This window comes from Selaginella moellendorffii, unplaced genomic scaffold (genome assembly GCF_000143415.4).
Source record: "Selaginella moellendorffii unplaced genomic scaffold, v1.0 SELMOscaffold_1, whole genome shotgun sequence".
Classification (NCBI taxonomy): Eukaryota; Viridiplantae; Streptophyta; class Lycopodiopsida; order Selaginellales; family Selaginellaceae; genus Selaginella; species Selaginella moellendorffii.
In genome coordinates, this window is record NW_003314262.1 from 3,943,239 (window position 1) to 3,960,732 (window position 17,494).

Consider the following 17,494-nt stretch of genomic DNA (forward strand, 5'->3'; position numbering starts at 1 on the left):
TTCTTTATGATGGATATAGCCCTGAGCATCAGACCGCGTCGGTAAAGCTGGACGCAACTCGGGCAGCATCTTGTCCAGTACTGGCAAGCTTTCTACAGCCTGTGAAAACTAGAGCCTTCTTCTTAATCACCCGTCTCTAAGCCCTGTCCAACTCTTCTCTGATAACCGCCAAGCCTAAAGTCTCATGAAGCTGAAGCTCCAAGACTTTCTAGAAGTACCGGTTGATAAAACTATCGGATTCTGCGTCTCAAATATCTTCCATCCGGATTGAAATCGAGATGCTTGTCAAAAGATGAGACGCTCCTGCGTACCAAGCTGATAGAGTAACCACCGTAGAATGGATGCTGCCTCTAGAAAAGCCAAATAACTCGCGCCTGATATCTGGAGTCCAGCTGCTTGTCAATTCGGACTTCGATAGCTGGATAATGTAGATTCTCGAAGCCCTGGGAACCAGATCTGGACGTCGGACGTCGAGAAGAACTCCGAAAACTCTCCAGTCTCGCTTGAAACATATGCTTGCTTCAAACGACTCTCCCTTTTTAAGCTGTGCACCAGCTCATTTGTTGAACCACAGACTTTCTCCTTCACGAACTTATGCATCCCTGAAAGCATTCGCAAGCGTCAGAAACCAGGTAGAAAAATAAGAAGTTTAGAAAGACAACTTACCAGCCAAGTAAAACAATGGTGTCCACAAGTCCCCCAAGGATGATACGATCGGTTCCAGCACTATGGCAATCGCTTTGCTCCTGGAATTGCTGTCTGAGAGGAAGAGCCACCGCCGTCGCGTTTGGCTTCACTGCGATGATAAGAATCGACGCGAACCTTGGCGGAAAAACTTGTTAAAACTTCATCTTCTTCCAAAAGAGCATACTCTTCATCACAAACCAGCAGCTCCGAGTGGCGACTCTTCAACATCTGCTTGTTGCTCCTCCCTGTGCTCTTCAAATGCCGAGGACTCATCCAGCAACAGTGACAAGTTACTTCAACCTCCGAGCAATCAACTGCGGGCTGATGAAAGAACAGCGGCGCGTTGTTGAGGACAACATCACATTCTGGCTGCTCACCTTCCACCACTTCCAAGCTGGCCAGCTCTCCGCTCTTTCCTCTGTGGATTATCTCCCAGTCACGATGTGGCTGCTCGCCTTCCACCTCTTCCCGGCAAGCTACTTCCACCTCTTGCTCGTTGCATGAACTGTCGCCTTGTAGAGGGGCTTGCATGCAACCCGTGATGTAAAGAACAGAACGACCACCACTTGCGCTTCTTACGACTTACGCTTTGATGGAGTCAGAAGCTGTCTGTCAACTGAGCCAAGGAATATTGTCCATAAGCATTCAGCAGGTTCTTGGCCCCTCACGGACTCTGGTTTATGGAATGAAAGGCAAGACACCACTGGTATGTATTTTGTGTGAAAATGGAATTCTCATAGCCTGTGATCCACCAACAAAAAATGCAAACTGAGATCACAATTTGAGCTGTAGGACTTGAGACGACACCAACCATAAAAGAGTTCCATCCTTCGCTTCTAGCTTAGTACCCATGGCAACGGCATATTCTCACGAGGCACTATGGCTTTCACGCTAGTTTGCACTTGCAACACGAAAACCGTCCTAAAGATCTCAAACTTCCTTCCATTGTTCCATGGCTATTGATCCTCAGCTGGATGACAGTATATAACTAAACTTGAGATGTTCTCAAAGGCTATGGCATTAGCACAGCATCCACTTTCTCCTCGAGCTCCTTGTCGCGTGTGGCAACCAGTCTCTGGATCCCTGGGAGCGTCCAGTGCAGTACCCGGTTGCCGGAAAACATCCGGAGGAGACCCGAAACAAGAAGCTTGTCATGCGCGCTTACCTTGCGCGCCACCGGGAAGCTCAGAATGCTGCTCTCGTAGACCATGCTGTCACAAACAATCGCTCCTACGAGCAGCAGTCTTCTCTTCTCAATCACGGGCGAGAAGGTGCGTTCTATCTCCTCGCTGTGCACAATCTTGTCGAAAACGAGCCTGGCGTTGAGTGCCCTGGCCACCTCCTCGGTTCGCAGCCTCACTCGTTCCTCCAGCTCCACCAACAAGCTCTTCTTGTCTGGATAGCGCTGGAAGCTCTCCCAGAGGAGCTTGGCACTACCGCTTTTGATCGTCCCTTTGGATTCAAGCTGGCATCTGAATTCCTCGACGCTGCTGCTCGAGATCCTGCTTCCGGGCTTGACCATCACGTAGCCAAGAGGATGGATCTCGGCACAGCCCCACCAACCATCGCCGAGCACCAGGCAGTGGACTTTCCTCAGCCTGTTTGCCGACGAGTTCCTGATCGCTGCCGCCATGCCGGCCTGGCTCAGTGCCTGGTACATGCAGTCGGGCCACTTGGATTCGTCCCGGCCGCCTTGCACCACCACAAGAACAGCGCTGGGAAGACTCTTGTCCAGCTTGAAATCGTAAGTGTAGCAATTCATCACGCCGTTAAGCTGCTGCTCGCAGCGAGCGGAGGTGGCCCTGGCCTTGTATTTCGGTGGCTCGCCCTCGATGAGCTCTCCGGGCTTTGGAGAGAACCGCGTGAGCAAGTTGGAGAGCAAAGCCGTGAGTAGCCATGCCCGCCTAGTTCCTTTGAGACTGCCGTAAGCGCTGCCGTGCCTTTGGATCTCGAAGAGAAGCTCACCCAGGAGGAACTGTGACACCTCTTCGCTCACGAGGGCGCCATCGCCACCGAATTTCTTGACCATGCCTTGCTCTACCTGGACCAGCGGCTGCTCCAGGCTAAACACACTGCTGGCGTGCGACTCCATAGAATGACCTACACTGGATCTCAACGAGAGGTGCTTTCAAGAGGTGTAGCCCTACGTTCACGAAGGCATGCAAGCTCATTGTTGGAAAAGCTTCGCCTCAGTCCTCCACGATGCTGAGGTTTCCACTCACGGAAAATGCGAAGGCCGGTGATGGCGACAAAGATTTGGTTTCGGGGATGGCAAGGACGCTCTTAGGGGATTGCGTGCTTAACTGGAGCTTGAGGACGGTGAAACAGCTCTCTCATGACCGTTATCAAGCCCAAAGAACCTTTGTCAACTCCGTTGTAACATAGTCAGGCGCATTGTTCTCACGCAGTGACGAAGCACGAGAGATGGTGAGCTCCAGAGGGCATCCGCAGTGGTAACTTTAGATGATATCACCCAGCGAGAGGAAACTTCAAACTCACCAGTAGTATGTATAGCTAATACAAAGATTGTTCTTGTTGTGAAATTTTGAACAGATGAAAGCATCTTCCTTTGATCATAGGAGCCTTGGTAAAAAACACGGTGATCACCAAGGTGAGCCTATCTTCTTCCAAGCTAGCCAGCTCTCCTCGCTTTCCTCGCTCAGGCACGATGATCTCCCAGTCACCTCTTCCCGGCAAGCTACTTACACCCTCTTACTCGTTGCGTGGATTGTAGCCACCTTGTAGAGGAGCTTCCATGCAGCCCGTGATGGAAAGAACAGAACGACCACCACCCGCAACGCAACCTTTACAAGCAAGTGTTAAGCGTGGAGAGAGGAAAACGTAACACAAGATAGACTCACACTTAGTGGAAAGCAGGATTGGAAAGCAGGATGGTGGAGTCGGAAGCTGTCCGCCAAAGGATATTGTCCATAAGCATCCAGCGGGTCAAGAACTTGTTTGTTGGATGAAGGCCAGACGCTGCTGGCATGTGTCTTACTTCAAAATGGAATACAAAACCTGCATCTCACAGCTTGAGATCCACGAACAAAAGTATGCAACCCCGGCTCAGATTTGAGTCGTAAGCCGCAAAAGCGTTTAGTGTTCATCTGGAGCGTCAAAGTGGCATAGACCTGTAATCCTTGGATAATCACTGATGGATGCTGCAGTAGAGAGGTAGAGCTTCCTTCGAGGTAGTCCAAGCGATCACCAAGGGCCATATACTGCTTCTCTTGCTTGAAACTGGAACATGGAAGCTGCTAAGATCCGCAAAAAGAGAGAAACGCAAAGCCTGCTTACATTACCGAGAATCCCCAGCGACAGCTGCAGTGCGTAGGTGTTCCTCGCTGGAGCACTAAAAGCCACAAAAGGGGCACAAATAGCTTACTGTCATCTTCTTCAGCATCAAGAAGATTTCGCCTCATAAGCACTGGTGTAATTGGATCTTCTTGCTGCACCAGACGCTGTTGATCACTGATGGACGCTGCAGAGCAAGATTCTTGTAACTCCACGTCTCTCATGAAATTGCAAAGGACCTGGTCGACTCGCTGGAAGAGAAGCAGCGAACAGTGGAGCTCACAGAGAAGAAGGCAGGAAGACGTTGAAGGGATCGCAAGAATCCTCAGCTACTGGAAGTACTGTAACATTTCTCAATCCACGGCCACGGATGGTCCGATTACCTTAACCGTGAGGGCCAGCCCGTTAAGGAACGGAAGAACAGCTTACCATAAGTTTGGTCATCTTCTTCAGCAGTCAAGCAACTGCTCCACTCCACTACAAAAACCAATCCAAAATCACTTCAAGAACAACCAGAGAGTCGACTTACCCATCGGATGATCTCCACTTAGCCGACCACAGCCAAGTCAGTCCTTGAGTCCGGGTGGTCGGGGTCTTGGAAACCTTAAAAAGAAAAGCAAACAGCCAGTCAGTTCGGAAGCAAAAACCAGAAAAAAAGTTAAGAGCGAGCTTACTTGTGCCCTGTTGCAGTGCCGCCAGACAAAAGCGGTTGAGTTCATCGTCTGGGAAATGCTCCTCGCCACTCTTGAGCTTGCTGGGCTTGCAAACTCTGCTTGTTGCCAGGAGCATGTAGGAGGATGATCGTCCTTTCCCATAGCCGCCATATCTTCACAAGCGCCATACCTTGTTTACTATACACCGTTTCTCTCGCTCGATCGTGAGGGCACACAAAATACCCAAGCCAGGCAATTTGTTAGATGCCCACCCACTCTGCCCTTGACACTCGTCCTTCCAGGCCGCCATTGCATGTACCAACTCACGACCAGTGGCCAGTGGCCAAGAATGCCATCGTGTTCGCCATCCCATCAAAACAATACTTGCGGTGGCGAGGCAAAGCAAGAGCCCTGAAGAAATGCCCATCCGAGGTAACTGCTACAACGTTCCCTGGTGTTCTTGATATCGATGTCCCTTCTTGATACATCCAGCAGCTCTTCTCGCGGATGACCATCACCGGAGCTTGTCCCACGCCCGATCACCACACTCTCACTGAGGCCGCCATGGCTTGCGGGGTTCCCGACGAGAGGTTTCCGATGTTCTTCTCTTTGATGTACAACATATCCAGGCTCCTTGGGCATGCCAGGCCTCACCAAGCCACATACTTGAGATCTATCCTTGAGAAACAGCATCAGCGACATTCAAGTTGAAACGAGCTTCACGATGGTATCTCGAGCGGCCTGTGCTCCGCAAGCAAACAATCCACGTCGTTCTTGGCGCTGGCGAGCCCGTGATCGAGCACGCCGGATCTGGCGAGCATGTCCGCCACGGAAACGTAGTGATCCATGATCCGCTGGAAGCCATAGTCCTCGGGAACTGTCAGGAAATACGTAACCCCATCCAGGAACTTGTTGGCGCCGCTCGCTGCCGCAAGAACGCTACACAGCGTCACCTCCGTCGCCCTCAATCCTTCCAGCTGCATCGCCTGGAACGTCTCGAATCCTTGCCGCGATTGCCCGCAGTGCGCATACGCCGAAACCATCGCGCTCCAAGACACCAGATTCTTCCTGGGCATGGAGGAAAACTTCTCCTTGGCTCGCTCCAGATCGCGGCATCTCGCGTACATGTTGATGATCGCATTCGCCACCGGCAGATCGTCGCCCAGATCGCTGTCGATCGCATTGGCGTGGACCGTCTTCCCCGCCGCGAGCAAAGAGCTGCTGGAACAGGCGTCGAGCGCGCAGATAAAGCTGATCTTCGTGGCCGGGACGCCCTCGAGGTCCATGAGCTTGAAGACCGCGAGCGCCGACGTAGCGTTGGCATTAAAGGCATAGGCCGCCACCATGGCATTCCACGTCACGGAGCTCCGCGCTGGCATCCGGTCAAACACCGACCTGGCGTCAAACGTGTCCCCGGCCTGCGCGTACGCGACGATCATGGCCGTCCACACCACCACGTCGGAGGTCCCGAGCCGGTCGAAGACGAATCTGGCAGCTCCGGCGTACCCACACCTGCCGTACATTATTACCAGTCCAGTACCTACGGCTACGTCGAATTCTACGCTCGACTGGAGCATCTCCCCGTGGACGCAGAGACCCTCGCCCACACTGGAACAGGAATCTAGGGCATGTAGAAACGTCACCCGATTTGGTGCCATGCCCTCGAGGTCCATCTTCCGGAAGAGAAAAATGGCATCGCCACGATGCCCAGAGTGGGCATATGCGGATATCATGTTATTCCATGACACCACGTTACGACCCGGCGTCCTCTCAAACAATGCCGCGGCCTCCTCAAGCCCACCATTCCGAGCATATGCCGCGACGATGGTGTTCCATGTCACCACGTTGGTAGCCCGCGAGGACTGGAACACATCCACGGCGTCCTGCAAATGCCCATTATGGGCATATGCCGCGATCATAATGTTGGAGGAGAAAACGTTGCGAAACTCGAGGGTGTCGTACACTGCCCTGGCGTCGTCGACACGGCCACACACGCCGTACATCTGGATCAAGAGATTCCCTAGAACAGTGCTGGGCTTGAATCCTCCCTTGCACAGATGGGCGTGGAGCATCGTCCCCTCGAGCAGGGCTTTCTTGCTCGTGCAATCCCGGATCGCGTGGAAGTAGCTCGAGGGATGGGCGCGCATCTTGAGCTGGAGGATCTGATCCACGGACGCCCGGAGCTGTGGATCCCAGCATTCTCTCACAATCACGGGGATCGCCGGCCTGGGTTCCTCGTCGTCCTCGGCAAATTGATCGTCGGGGCTGTCCGCGCAAGCGTCCTGCCATGATCGCTGCTCCTTGCTGGCGGAAATCTGCGAGGGCTGTATCTTGGTGAGCGACTGAGCGAGGAAATCCAGGCATCCGGCCGCCAGTGACTTGGTCTCGAGCTTCTTCTTCTTGCCAATGTACTCGGCGGTGTAGAAGCCCCGGATTTGTAAATGGCGCCATCGCATCGCCCAAAATTTAGGGTTCTTCCAAGATCCCGATCATCCATCTTTCGAGTAGAGATGCGAGAGGACGACGTAGGGCGAATCGTTCTCAGAGTTGAGCTGCACGAGCATCGCCGCGGCAAACTCGCCCAGATCCCGCTCCTCCTGGAGCTTGCAAGCCCCGAGCAGCGCCGTCCAGGCCACTGGATCCGGATGAAATGGCATTCTCGCGATGAGATCTCGCGCCTCGCTCAGCCTTCCAACGCGGGCCAGGAGATCCACGATGCAAACATAGTGCTCCATCGCCGGGCGGATCGAGTAATCCCTGGCAGAGGAGACGAAGAGATCCCAGCTCGGATCCATCAGCCCGGCGTGGCTGAGCGCACCAAGAACGATCCGGAAGGTGATCTCGTTGGGGTGGAAGCCGTCGAGAGTCATGGCGGAGAGAGACGCCATAGCCTCCTCGATATGCCCGTTTGTGGCATACGCTGCGATCATCGAGTTCCAGCAGATATCGTTCTTGTCGATCACTCCCGCGAAGATCTCCACCGCGGCGGCCAAGCTCCCAATCTTGCCGAGGAGATTGATCTGCGCGGTGTCCAGGCGGATGTCGCCGCCATGGTATCCAAGGCAGTGCAGCTCCGCGAGAAGGAAGCGTCCCATCTTGGCAGAGGATTTGGAGATGGTGCACGCGTCGAGAGTGCTCACGAATGTCGCCCTGTTTGGGAAGACGCCCTCGAGATCCATCGTCCGGAAGATCTCCAGCGCCTCCTCTCCATGCCCGTTCTGGGCATACGCTGCGATCATCGCGTTCCAGGCGATGTCGTTGTGCTCCGGGATTCGATCAAACAGATGCTTTGCTTGATCGAGCTCCCCGGTTTGCGCGACCTCGGCGAAGAGCGCTGTCCAGGAGATCACATCACGCTCGGGCATTCTCGAGAAGAGATCTCTCGCGAGAGCAAGATCTCCATTCTTGGCAGCTGCGGAGATCATCGCGTTCCAGGAGACCAATTCCCTGCGCTGCATCGCTTGGAAGATGGATGTCGCGAGCTCCAGCCGCCGGTTCCTGCCATAGGCCGTGAGGAGAGCGCTGCAAATCTGGGGATCTCCGATCAGCCCAGCTTCCAGGATGATAGAGTGGATCGATCTCGCGTCGCGGAGGTAATCGCAGGCCTCGAGAATGCTGATGAGCGCCACGCGATCGGGCATGACCCCGCCGAGGCACATCGCCCGGAAGAGCTGGATCGACTGCGCGTGATGCCCAGCGATGGTATGTCCGGCGATGAGGGCTGTCCAGGCGACGACATCCGCCACTGGCATCTCCTGGAAGATTTTCTTGGCTCGATCGAGCGATCCGGAGTTCGCATGCGCCGTGATCGTGGTGTTCATGGCGATCGAGCAGTGCTCCGGGAATTTCTCGAGTATGATCTCCGCAGTGGACAGATGCCCGTTCCGGGCATATGCCGTGACAAGCATGTTCCAGGAGAAGACATTGCGCTGCTCGATGCTTTCGAATGTCGACCGCGCGTCTGCGACGCTGCCGCAGTTTCCATACATGAGGATGAGGAAATTGGAGAGGAAGGGATCGATACGATCGAAGGATTTCTTGAGTTCCTCGTGGAAGCATTTGCCCTCGCGCAGCGATTTCGTGCGCGCGTAATGCTGGATCAAGGCTGCGCAGTCCGAGATCCGGAGAGGGGGCGCGGCTAGAGTCCTGAGATGATTGAGCCGGCAGGGTATTTGCTCGAGCATTCAAGTCCGGGGATTTTAGGGTTCTTGGAAGCGCCATGGGGGAGACGGCGGCGCCGGGGATAGTCGGTGAGAGCGGCGGCGGCGGCGGCAAGGAAGTGATCGTGAAACCAGCGGCATTTGAGCTGGTAAGCTTGGATACGAGGGATGCTCGATCGATCAATGCGTTCTGGTTTCTTTCTTGCAAGGCCAAGGGATGGCTCCAAAAGATGAGCGGAGGAGACGATTTTGACGCCGAGAAGGATGACGACGCTTCCATACCGGAGCCGGAGGCACGGCCATTGCGGTAAATCTCCTCTGCGATCGATCGACAGTTGAGGATGGATTTCCTTCTTTCTTCACAGACTGTGCCTAGGAGCGAAATTCATTCCTCACACTCAAGCAGCTCTTCCCATCGCATCGCCAGTGTCGAAGAGACTGCGAAAGCAAATCGAGAATGGCAAGCGAGAGTCCGATCAGCTGGAAGCCGGCCCAGGCGAGAACGAAGCCGCCAAAGACGAAGAAGAAGAAAGTAGAACGAACGCTTTCACCAAGAACAAAGTCCTCCAAAACCAAGCCATGGACATCCGAGCCACAACAACAAAGAAGAAGAAGAAAAAGAAAAAGAAGCAAAAGCTGCGAGAGTAGACTCTCAAGTTCCAGACAATCTATCCAAAGAACCAGTCTATCTCCAAAGATCTAGGAAGAACCGGAAGAACAGTAACTCCTGGCTTGGGATTCATTGAAAAGGAAACATGATCCAGGTGGTGGCAAGCCTCACAACAGAGCTCGCTGGGATCCCACCATAGCCATAGCAGCCGCGCAAAGAATGGCCTGGGGAGCTTACCTGTGGTGTCGTAGCCTCCAAGGGGTGACGATCTCTTCCAGATCTCTAAGGCACATATCACGATATGAGATTCCAGCGATTTCTCTACCCTTGAACTCACCGCTGGAGAAGGATACCTTGGCGGTCTTGTCCCGCGAGCTTTTGTCCACAATGGTACCGTCGGAGCCTTTGAAGCCACCATTGACGACCCGGACGAGCTCGCCGATGCCGGGAACCACAGTCCGGAGGAGGTCCTGCTCGATCGTCAGCCTCTGCCCGTGGCGGTCGCGGAGGAGCCGGATCCGCGCCGTGAGACCGTCCTTGTTCACGTCCTCCACCACCGCCTCCTGCTTGGCGAATCGCTCCAGATGCCGCGGGGGGTGGCGGGTGATCCTCACGATGAGCCCGGCGTCCACCCACTTGGGACTCCTCGGCAGGTTGAAGAGCTCCTTCAGCTTCTCGGCCTCGAGCTGCCGGGTGATGGCTTCCATCTTGGATCGACTCATGAGCGCTAGCGGCGGAGCAGGAGCTTCGGGTGGCTTGTCCGGCGGCTCCGCGATGGCCTGGAACAGCGGCGCCGGGGGGCTCAGTTGCTTCTTGCTCGTCTCGGTGGCGGCGGCGGAGATGGCGGTGGACGTAGCAGCGGCGGCGGTGGCGATGGAACCAGACGCCGCGGCGGCGGCGGCGCTGCTGCTGCTCGAGGAGGCGGCCGCGAGGCGGGGAAGGGTGAAGGACACCTTCTCGCTTCTCTGGAGCTCGCCGGGCTTGGCGGTGTTCTTGGAGTGGAGGTGCTTGCGCAGGGTCTTGGCGGCGCGCTGGATCTGCTCGCCCAGCACGCGCTCGTCCTTCTCGTCCTCGGCCTTCCGCTTGCCGCCGCCGGGCGAGCAGCCGGGGTCGAGCATCGTGATGGCGTAGCGCTGCCCCTCGTCCTTGCGCAGCCGGCACTTGCCCACGTCCTGGAGGTGCTCGAGGAAGGCGGAGAAGCCCGGCCACGACGTCCTGGCGATGGCCACCGGGTTCTTGCTGCCGCTGTAACTCTTGAACGCGGCGCTGCTCGCCACCTCCGCGCGGCCGTGCGTGCTCCACATGTGCTCCACGAAACTCACCTCGAACTCCTCGTCCATGGAGGCGCCAAACACCTTGCGCACGCCATAGACCTTGCCGTTCATCGCTGCCCTAGCCCTGTTTCTAGGGCTGGGAAGTTCTATCCCAAGTACCCGCGAATCTTTCTTCCGTGCATAGAATCTTCGTTGTCCGTAACTCCCGTAAAATATCCTTTTAGGTTCTGAAAAGATGCGGCAGTTGGTACGGAAAGCACTGCGAGCCCTCTGCCGTACAGCGACGTTTAGAATATCCTCCAGAATGCGGCGGTTGGTACGGAATTCGCTGTCACAAGCCCACGAAACGTACGGACTAGGACTCGATAGTGAAGATGTTGTGGAGGAGGACGTAGGGCGACGAGGCGTGGGGCTCGGCCTCGGAGCTCTTCCACGCGAAGAGCCTGCCGGCGGCCTGGGCGTCGCCGTGGGTGGAGCACGCGGCCATTAGCGCGGTGCACGCCATGGAGCCCGGCTCCCCAGGCGCGGCGTAGGCGAGCTCCTCGGCGTCGCCCAGCTTGCCCGCGCGGCCCAGCAGATCCATCATGCTCCCGAAATGCCCCGCGTCCGGCCTGATCCCAAAGCTGCCCTGCATCTCCAGAAAGTAGCCGCGCGCGTCGAAGAGCGCGCCCGAGTGGCTGCACGCGCAGAGGATGGTGTTGAAGGTGACGGCGTTGGGCGGCGAGCCGTCGAGCGCCATGCGCTGGAACAGCTCGAGCGCCGCGGCGCCATGGCCGTTGTGCGCGTACGACGCGATCATGGCCGTCCACGGCGCCACGTCCCTGTCCGGCAGACGGTCGAAGATGGCCCTCGCGGCGTCCAGGCCGCCGGAGCGCCCGTACATGTAGACGAGCGCGGTGGCGATGGGGCCGTCGCGGTCGAAGCCCCGATCGACGCTGGCGTGGACGAGCTTGCCCTCGGCGGGGGCCGGGATGGTCGCGCAGGCGTCGAAGAGCGTGAGCAGCGTCATGGTGTTGGGCTGGATGCCGTCCAAGTCCATGCGCTTGAGGAAATCGACGGCGGTGGCGATATGCCCGAGCTGGGCATACCCCTTGATCATGGAGTTCCACGTCGACACGTTTGGGGATTCCAGCGAGTCGAACAGCTCCCGGGCTTGATCCATCTGGCCGTGCTTGACGTACGCCGAGATCATCGCGTTGGTGGAGACGATGCAGCGATCTTCCGCGGCATCGAGCATCGATCGCGCCTCCACCAGCAGCCCGCATTTGCCGTAGAAGTTGACGATGGCGGTCTGGATCTTTGCATCCCGGGAGAGCTCTAGCGAGGATTGGACCTCGGCGTGGATTTGCCGGCCTTCCTTCACAGACCCAGTAGCAGCACAGGCCTCGAGCACGCTGAGGAACGCCACTTTGGTCGGCGTTGTCCCCTCGATGTCCATCTCCCGGAAGAGAGTTAGGGCTCTTCGCCCTTGGCCGTTCTGGACGCACGCCGCGATCATCGTCGACCAGGTGACAATGTCCTTCTCGGGTGTTTTCTTGAACGTAGAATATGCCCCGTGAAAATGCCCGTTCTGGGCATATGCTGCGACCATGATGTTCCACGAGAAGCTATTTGGCGAAGAGATCTCTTGGAATACCGAGCATGCCCTCTCGAGGCATCCGCAAGAGCCATACATTTGGACGAGGAGATTCCACACGTAGATGTCGCCATTGAATTGGGTCTGGGCGACATGGCCGTGGAGCCGGATGCCCTCTGGCAATGCCTTGGCGGCGCGGATTCTTCGCAAAAGATCGCCGTAGAGCGTTGGATTCCCGCGGATCTTCCCCTCTAGCACCTGGTCCAGTTCCTCTCTTAGGGTTTGGAGATTCGTGTCGGCCGATCGCGCTGCCAGAGACGTGCCCGCGATCAATCGGTCGAATTTCCTGTTCCTGGCAATCCGGGAGTAGCTGCGGCGATGCTTGTGCCCGAGATCTTTATGCCGCAAAATGCCCCACAACATTCACGGTTTTACTTTAGGGTTTATAGTTCGCGATGGGGAAGAGGAAGCATGGCGATGCCGATTCCTCGCAAGCGCTGGATTCCGGCTCCTCTGGTCGCAAGTACACTGTGAGCTTGGCCGTATCTGGATCGATCATCAACAATGCGCAGTCGCTAGAGCTCGCCACACGGGTAAGCATTGGCTCGGGGCGCTGTGGCAGTGATCTTTCCTTTGGTTCTTTCTAGCTCGCGGGGCAAATCGCGAGAGCTGCCACGATATTTCGAATCGATGAGGTATTCTTTCTTTCTTTCTCGAGAGAAGGCGATAGATTTTCTTGTAGATCGTTGTCTTCGACGATGGAGAGAGCTCCGCGAGCTCGTTCCAGCGGACCGGATGGGGAAGAGAGACGGGTGAGGCGAGTGGTGGCGAGTTTCTTGCTCGAGTTCTTCGCTACTTGGAGGTTCCTCAGTACTTGCGGCGAGCGCTCGTTCCAATGCACAAGAGCCTCCGATATGCGGTTTTGTAACCAAGCTAGAACTCTTTCGAGCTTTCTTTCTGATGCATGCCTTTGCTTCTTCAGGGACAATTGCCGCCGCTGGATTCACCTCATCATCTCCGAAAGCAAGCATGGTTGCCATTCCGAGAAGGTAGCGTTGCTCATCCTTTCGCGTTTTAAGTCTTGAGAGGTGTAGGAGTTGCTTTGGACAAAAGCTTCGAGAAGAGTCGTGGCAATGGATGTTATGCTGATGTTGGGCTTGGCCAGGTAAGCTTTTTCCTTGTTTATCGATGAACTTGGGAGTATGAGTAATTGTCATGTTTGTGTGCAGGATGTTTTGATTCAGGAGACTGTAAATGCAGGCACCAGGATTACTGTCGCTATGGGATCTACTGACAAAAATCTGAAGCGAGGTGTCGCTAAAAAGTTCACAATCACTTGTTTAATCGCTGTGTTTCCCTTTGATCTTTATTTCAGGAAAGAAATTGTCCGTCGTCCCTTCCAGCACACCGAGAGAGAGTGCTGGTCTGTACTGGGGCTATACAGTTCGTGTCGTGGATCGCCTGACTAAAGCTTTCTCCGATTCGTCTTTCGAGGTGCCAAACCGGTTTCTCTTATCTATCATCTCAAGTGTTTTTTCACTTTTCAAGGAAGGCTACGACTACACCATTGGTACGTCAGAGCACGGAGAGAAAGTCCTGACTAGCGATCTTCGCGTTCCTAGTTTTAGGTGAGGTTTACGTGCAGTTTCTCTTGCTTGTGTTATTCATGGGTTACACAGGCATGCGCTTATCGTGTTCGGAGGTCCAGCTGGTCTAGAGGAGAGCCTGGAGCTTGACGGATCATCCGCGGTACTGCTTCGCTATTAAACTTGTGGGACTTGAGTGTTTACTCGCTTGAATCAGGTGGAAGACGTGAGAGAGCTATTCACGAGGTACCTAAACACTTGTCCTCTGCAAGGATCAAGAACTATACGCACCGAGGTAGACTGTTCTTTAACCAGTGCTGTCGATTCTCACTGTTGTCATCTTTGTAGGAAGCCATTTTCATTTCTCTGCAGTTCTTGCAAGAACCACTTCTGCGAGCCGTCAACCTTTGATTTTCATCCACTGCAAAGGAGAATGTCAAAATGCGGCGCACGAAATGCAACTCACTCGCGATCTTTGCTTCCTGCCTTAGCAACTCAAAATGCTGCTGAAAATGTGGCCCAGTGGGAGTTCCATACAATAGGGAACTCTTCTCTTTCAGGACGGCATACAGCTCCTTTACAACTTAATGGTGGACGTGGAGTTGAAGACTCTTGCTGTGCAACAGCGTCAGCAAGACCATCCCTTTTGTGGCCGTGACGACTAAAGCGTCCAATCAAGACGCTGTCACTCCGTCCGTGATCAGCTGCTCAGAAGGGGTGGAAGGCGAGCAGCTAGATCGTAGTGTTGTCTCGTACAGCAAGAATGTGCTCAGTCCGTGATCAGCTGCTCAGAAGGGGATGTAACTCCTCCTTTGTTTCTGGACGAGTCTTCCGCATTCGAAGAGCACTTGGAGCAGCAAGAAGATTTGGAAGAAACACCACGGGCTGGTTTTGAAGAAAAGCCATTTCGTCAATCCACGGCCAGCTGCTGGTGTATTGTTTCTGGACGAGTCCTCGAAGAAGAGCATTTGGAGCAGCAAGAATGTGCTGATTTTGAAGAGGTGTCGGTGCTGCATGGGCTCGTTTGGAAGAAGATAAAGCGGGACAGGGGGGTCACAAGCTCGCCTGCCAAGTTTAACAAGCATGAAGCCAGAGTCGAGGTTTGTGGCTCGTCGTCTTTTGCAGCGCCAACAGCAGCAGCAATAGCAGCAGTGAGAGCAGCCGCACCACTTGAAACAGCCGTAACACAAATGGTACAAACTTTAGAATCGGGCGACTTGGTGACACCCTGGTAACTTTACGGACGCTTCAAAGAATATCCATGCAATCCTGATCGCAGTATCAGCTCCAAGGTAAGTCTGTGGCGATGATATCTTCACTCTAATCGTCAAACACCATTATAGCAAGCCTTATGGCTCAGGAAGAGCCAGCTTCAGGTGGTGGGAGGAAGGCGGAAGCTGAAGTAGCTTCTCCACTGTTTCTGGACGAGGCCTCCGCGTACGAGGAGGAGCAAAGAAGAAGATCTTGAAGAGATGCCACACAGGGGCGGGTTTCCAGAGGAAGAGTCGGAGCTGCAGTTTGGAAGAAGATGAAGGTGCATGCAACAAGTTCTCCGCCAAGGAAATCCTCATTTCTTATCATCGCAAACTGCCGTGGCTCAGACAGCACCAACATCACTCATTCGAAGTAGCTGCAATACTAGTGGCACGGACAATCGAGTCTTTTTGGAGCCTCATCTCGACATCCGATGTTCAACGTGTGATCAAGGTGCTCAGGGCTACGAGAGACTACATTATCCAGCAAAGCCATTTGACTTCTCTAGAGGCATCACTCTATCAGCTTGGTATGCAGAAGCGTCTCAGCTTTCGAAGTGAATTTGACAAGCAACCCGACTCCAATCCGGATGGAAGATATTCGAGACGCAAGGGTGGTTATTACGCAGGAGCCTCTTCAGCTGGAAATGAGCTATCATCATCGAGAACTTCTGGCTCGGGAACTATTGGTTTTAAGTGGTGAAGCATTCAGGAGTTTCCTGGTCGTGGTCACAAATTGAACAGATTATCTATCCATCAGGCTTTTCGTCGCTAGAACAGCATGGAGATTGGTTTGTGATCTGGACAAGAGAAAGCAGAAATGTCCCGGGAGCTGCAGGAAGGAAGCAAGTGTCTGGGGCTCAACAGAAGCAAGTAAAAGAAGATATTGGGACTCACCATGTCCGTCACCATGGAGCGGGTCAACAAGAATTACTAGTTCCTGTTATTTGAGGAAGAGTTTTCACTCAAGAGTCCAGGAAATCACGAACCACAACGACTAGAGGTCCCGCGATGAAGCAAAGGTTTGCAAGCGTTCTCATGCTTCGAGAAGCCCGGCCGGGTTTTCCCACCGCGCTTACAATTCACGCAGTTGGCAAGGAAAGCCATACGAAAATTTCTAGAAGACTGATCAATGTATGACAGACTGGGGAGCGTTGAGAAAGCTAGTGTTTGAAATGTGGCTTCCTCCGCACAAACACAACATATTTTTTGGAACCAAACATAATCCTGTTCTGAGTTTTGGTTGATAATTGCATGGAAAACTTGAAATACGGATCGCCTAGATAGAGACCATTGAAAAACAAAAAGCTGTATGTGGCTCCGTGCAACGGATCAAACATGAATAAATACCGTGAAATTTGATCTCTGTTGCATGTTTCATCAGGAGTAGAAACAAAAAGAAGTCCTTCAATCTGATCATCAGAATTCGCTCCACTCCGTGACAGTCTTGCGGTACATATACTCCCTCGCAAAGGGCATCCGCATACTCAGCATCCCTAGGAGGCATCATGAATCTACTCTTCGCTTTGTTCATGAAAGCGAGAGTTGTGATGCTGCTGTTGTGTGACAGTCAATAGTCATATGAACGAACGAACAAAGATACATGGCAACCTAGCTTCCAATTGAGTTCCTACACTAGGCTTCAATGGAGATGCCAGGTATCGATCACGGTGCCTCGCATGCTAAGCGAGCGCTCTACCATCTGAGCTACATCCCCTCAACATAAAATGAAGCGATTTTATAATACGATACCAAGAAAAGGCAATTGCTAGACAAAAAACATGTTTTTGAAAGTATGCCGCAGCTCGAAACTTTGTTTACAAGGTCTCCCCCTCCAAGAAGCATGAGACCAATGGGTTCAAATATTCAGCTGTGTAGCTATTCATTGTCCAATCTCATTGGCATCGGTGTCGTGTGCATGCAATAGAACAATCTTATAAATTTTTCCAAATACCTACACTGTGACACTGTGACAACTCACTTTGCTTTGCCTAAAGAATATACCTTAAGTGTCTGATATATATATATATATATATATATATATATATATATATATATATATATATATATATATATATATATATATATATATATATATATATATATATATATATATATATATATATATATATATATATATATATATATATATATATAGAGAAAGATATATATATTGATATATAGATCGATATATATATATATATATATATACATAGACAAAAAAATACATATATAAAAAGAGAGAGAGATGGGTGTGCATGTATATATACACACTCACAATCAAAGATATATTTTATTTAACATTTTTTTTTGAGACCCCTCCCCCCATGAGAGAGAGACAGTGTGTGAGTTTTTATTTGTATGGAGAAACATAGAGACACACATATCTCTATACAAATAT

The 17,494-nt window shown here is 53.2% G+C and overlaps 3 protein-coding genes across 7 annotated transcripts; 2 read left to right on the forward strand and 1 right to left on the reverse strand.

Moving 5' to 3' along the window:
- Window positions 1–3,198: 3,198 nt before the first annotated feature.
- LOC9630696 (putative pentatricopeptide repeat-containing protein At5g09950) lies at window positions 3,199–7,114 on the reverse strand. 3 transcript variants are annotated; one of them, XM_024681855.1, is made up of 5 exons: window positions 4,656–7,114; window positions 4,511–4,584; window positions 4,221–4,458; window positions 3,985–4,168; window positions 3,203–3,927 (listed from the first exon to the last, which is right to left on the reverse strand). In XM_024681855.1, the coding sequence occupies exon 1, from the start codon at window positions 7,088–7,090 to the stop codon at window positions 5,354–5,356; it is 1,737 nt and encodes a 578-aa protein (XP_024537623.1). In that variant the 5' UTR covers window positions 7,091–7,114; the 3' UTR covers window positions 3,203–3,927; window positions 3,985–4,168; window positions 4,221–4,458; window positions 4,511–4,584; window positions 4,656–5,353. The 3 variants fall into 3 exon arrangements, with proteins under 3 accessions (XP_024537617.1, XP_024537623.1, XP_024537609.1); XM_024681849.1 differs by having other exon boundaries at window positions 3,199–3,927; window positions 3,990–4,458; XM_024681841.1 differs by having other exon boundaries at window positions 3,985–4,458.
- Window positions 7,115–7,144: 30 nt separating this feature from the next.
- Window positions 7,145–9,482, forward strand: LOC112348426. The gene is made up of 3 exons (XM_024680877.1): window positions 7,145–8,943; window positions 9,004–9,101; window positions 9,160–9,482. The coding sequence occupies exon 1, from the start codon at window positions 7,145–7,147 to the stop codon at window positions 8,774–8,776; it is 1,632 nt and encodes a 543-aa protein (XP_024536645.1). The 3' UTR covers window positions 8,777–8,943; window positions 9,004–9,101; window positions 9,160–9,482.
- Window positions 9,483–12,683: 3,201 nt separating this feature from the next.
- On the forward strand, window positions 12,684–15,131 carry LOC9630698 (putative methyltransferase C9orf114 homolog). 3 transcript variants are annotated; one of them, XR_002993160.1, is made up of 11 exons: window positions 12,684–12,847; window positions 12,902–12,949; window positions 12,997–13,173; window positions 13,237–13,303; window positions 13,349–13,419; window positions 13,484–13,565; window positions 13,630–13,748; window positions 13,803–13,882; window positions 13,963–14,003; window positions 14,058–14,135; window positions 14,189–14,208. XR_002993160.1 is itself a non-coding variant. In XM_024681866.1 (11 exons), exons 1-11 carry the CDS (start codon window positions 12,710–12,712, stop codon window positions 14,496–14,498), a joined length of 1,236 nt encoding a protein of 411 aa, XP_024537634.1. In that variant the 5' UTR covers window positions 12,686–12,709; the 3' UTR covers window positions 14,499–15,131. The 3 variants fall into 3 exon arrangements, 2 of the variants coding, with proteins under 2 accessions (XP_024537634.1, XP_024537640.1); XM_024681866.1 differs by having other exon boundaries at window positions 12,686–12,847; window positions 13,934–14,003; window positions 14,193–15,131; XM_024681872.1 differs by having other exon boundaries at window positions 12,687–12,847; window positions 13,934–14,003; window positions 14,189–14,754.
- The last annotated feature ends 2,363 nt before the right edge of the window (window positions 15,132–17,494 follow it).

What these genes read in the sequence shown, in the direction of transcription:
- LOC9630698 (XM_024681866.1), top strand. Translation starts at nt 12,710, where the DNA reads ATGGGGAAGAGGAAGCATGGCGATGCCGATTCCTCGCAAGCGCTGGAT. An exon ending in CGATATTTCGAATCGATGAG is followed by an intron (nt 12,950 to 12,996) that starts GTATTCTTTCTT and finishes ATTTTCTTGTAG; the next exon opens with ATCGTTGTCTTCGACGATGG. An exon ending in ATGGTTGCCATTCCGAGAAG is followed by an intron (nt 13,304 to 13,348) that starts GTAGCGTTGCTC and finishes TGAGAGGTGTAG; the next exon opens with GAGTTGCTTTGGACAAAAGC.
- LOC9630696 (XM_024681849.1), bottom strand. Translation starts at nt 7,090, where the DNA reads ATGCGATGGCGCCATTTACAAATCCGGGGCTTCTACACCGCCGAGTAC.
- LOC112348426 (XM_024680877.1), top strand. Translation starts at nt 7,145, where the DNA reads ATGCGAGAGGACGACGTAGGGCGAATCGTTCTCAGAGTTGAGCTGCAC.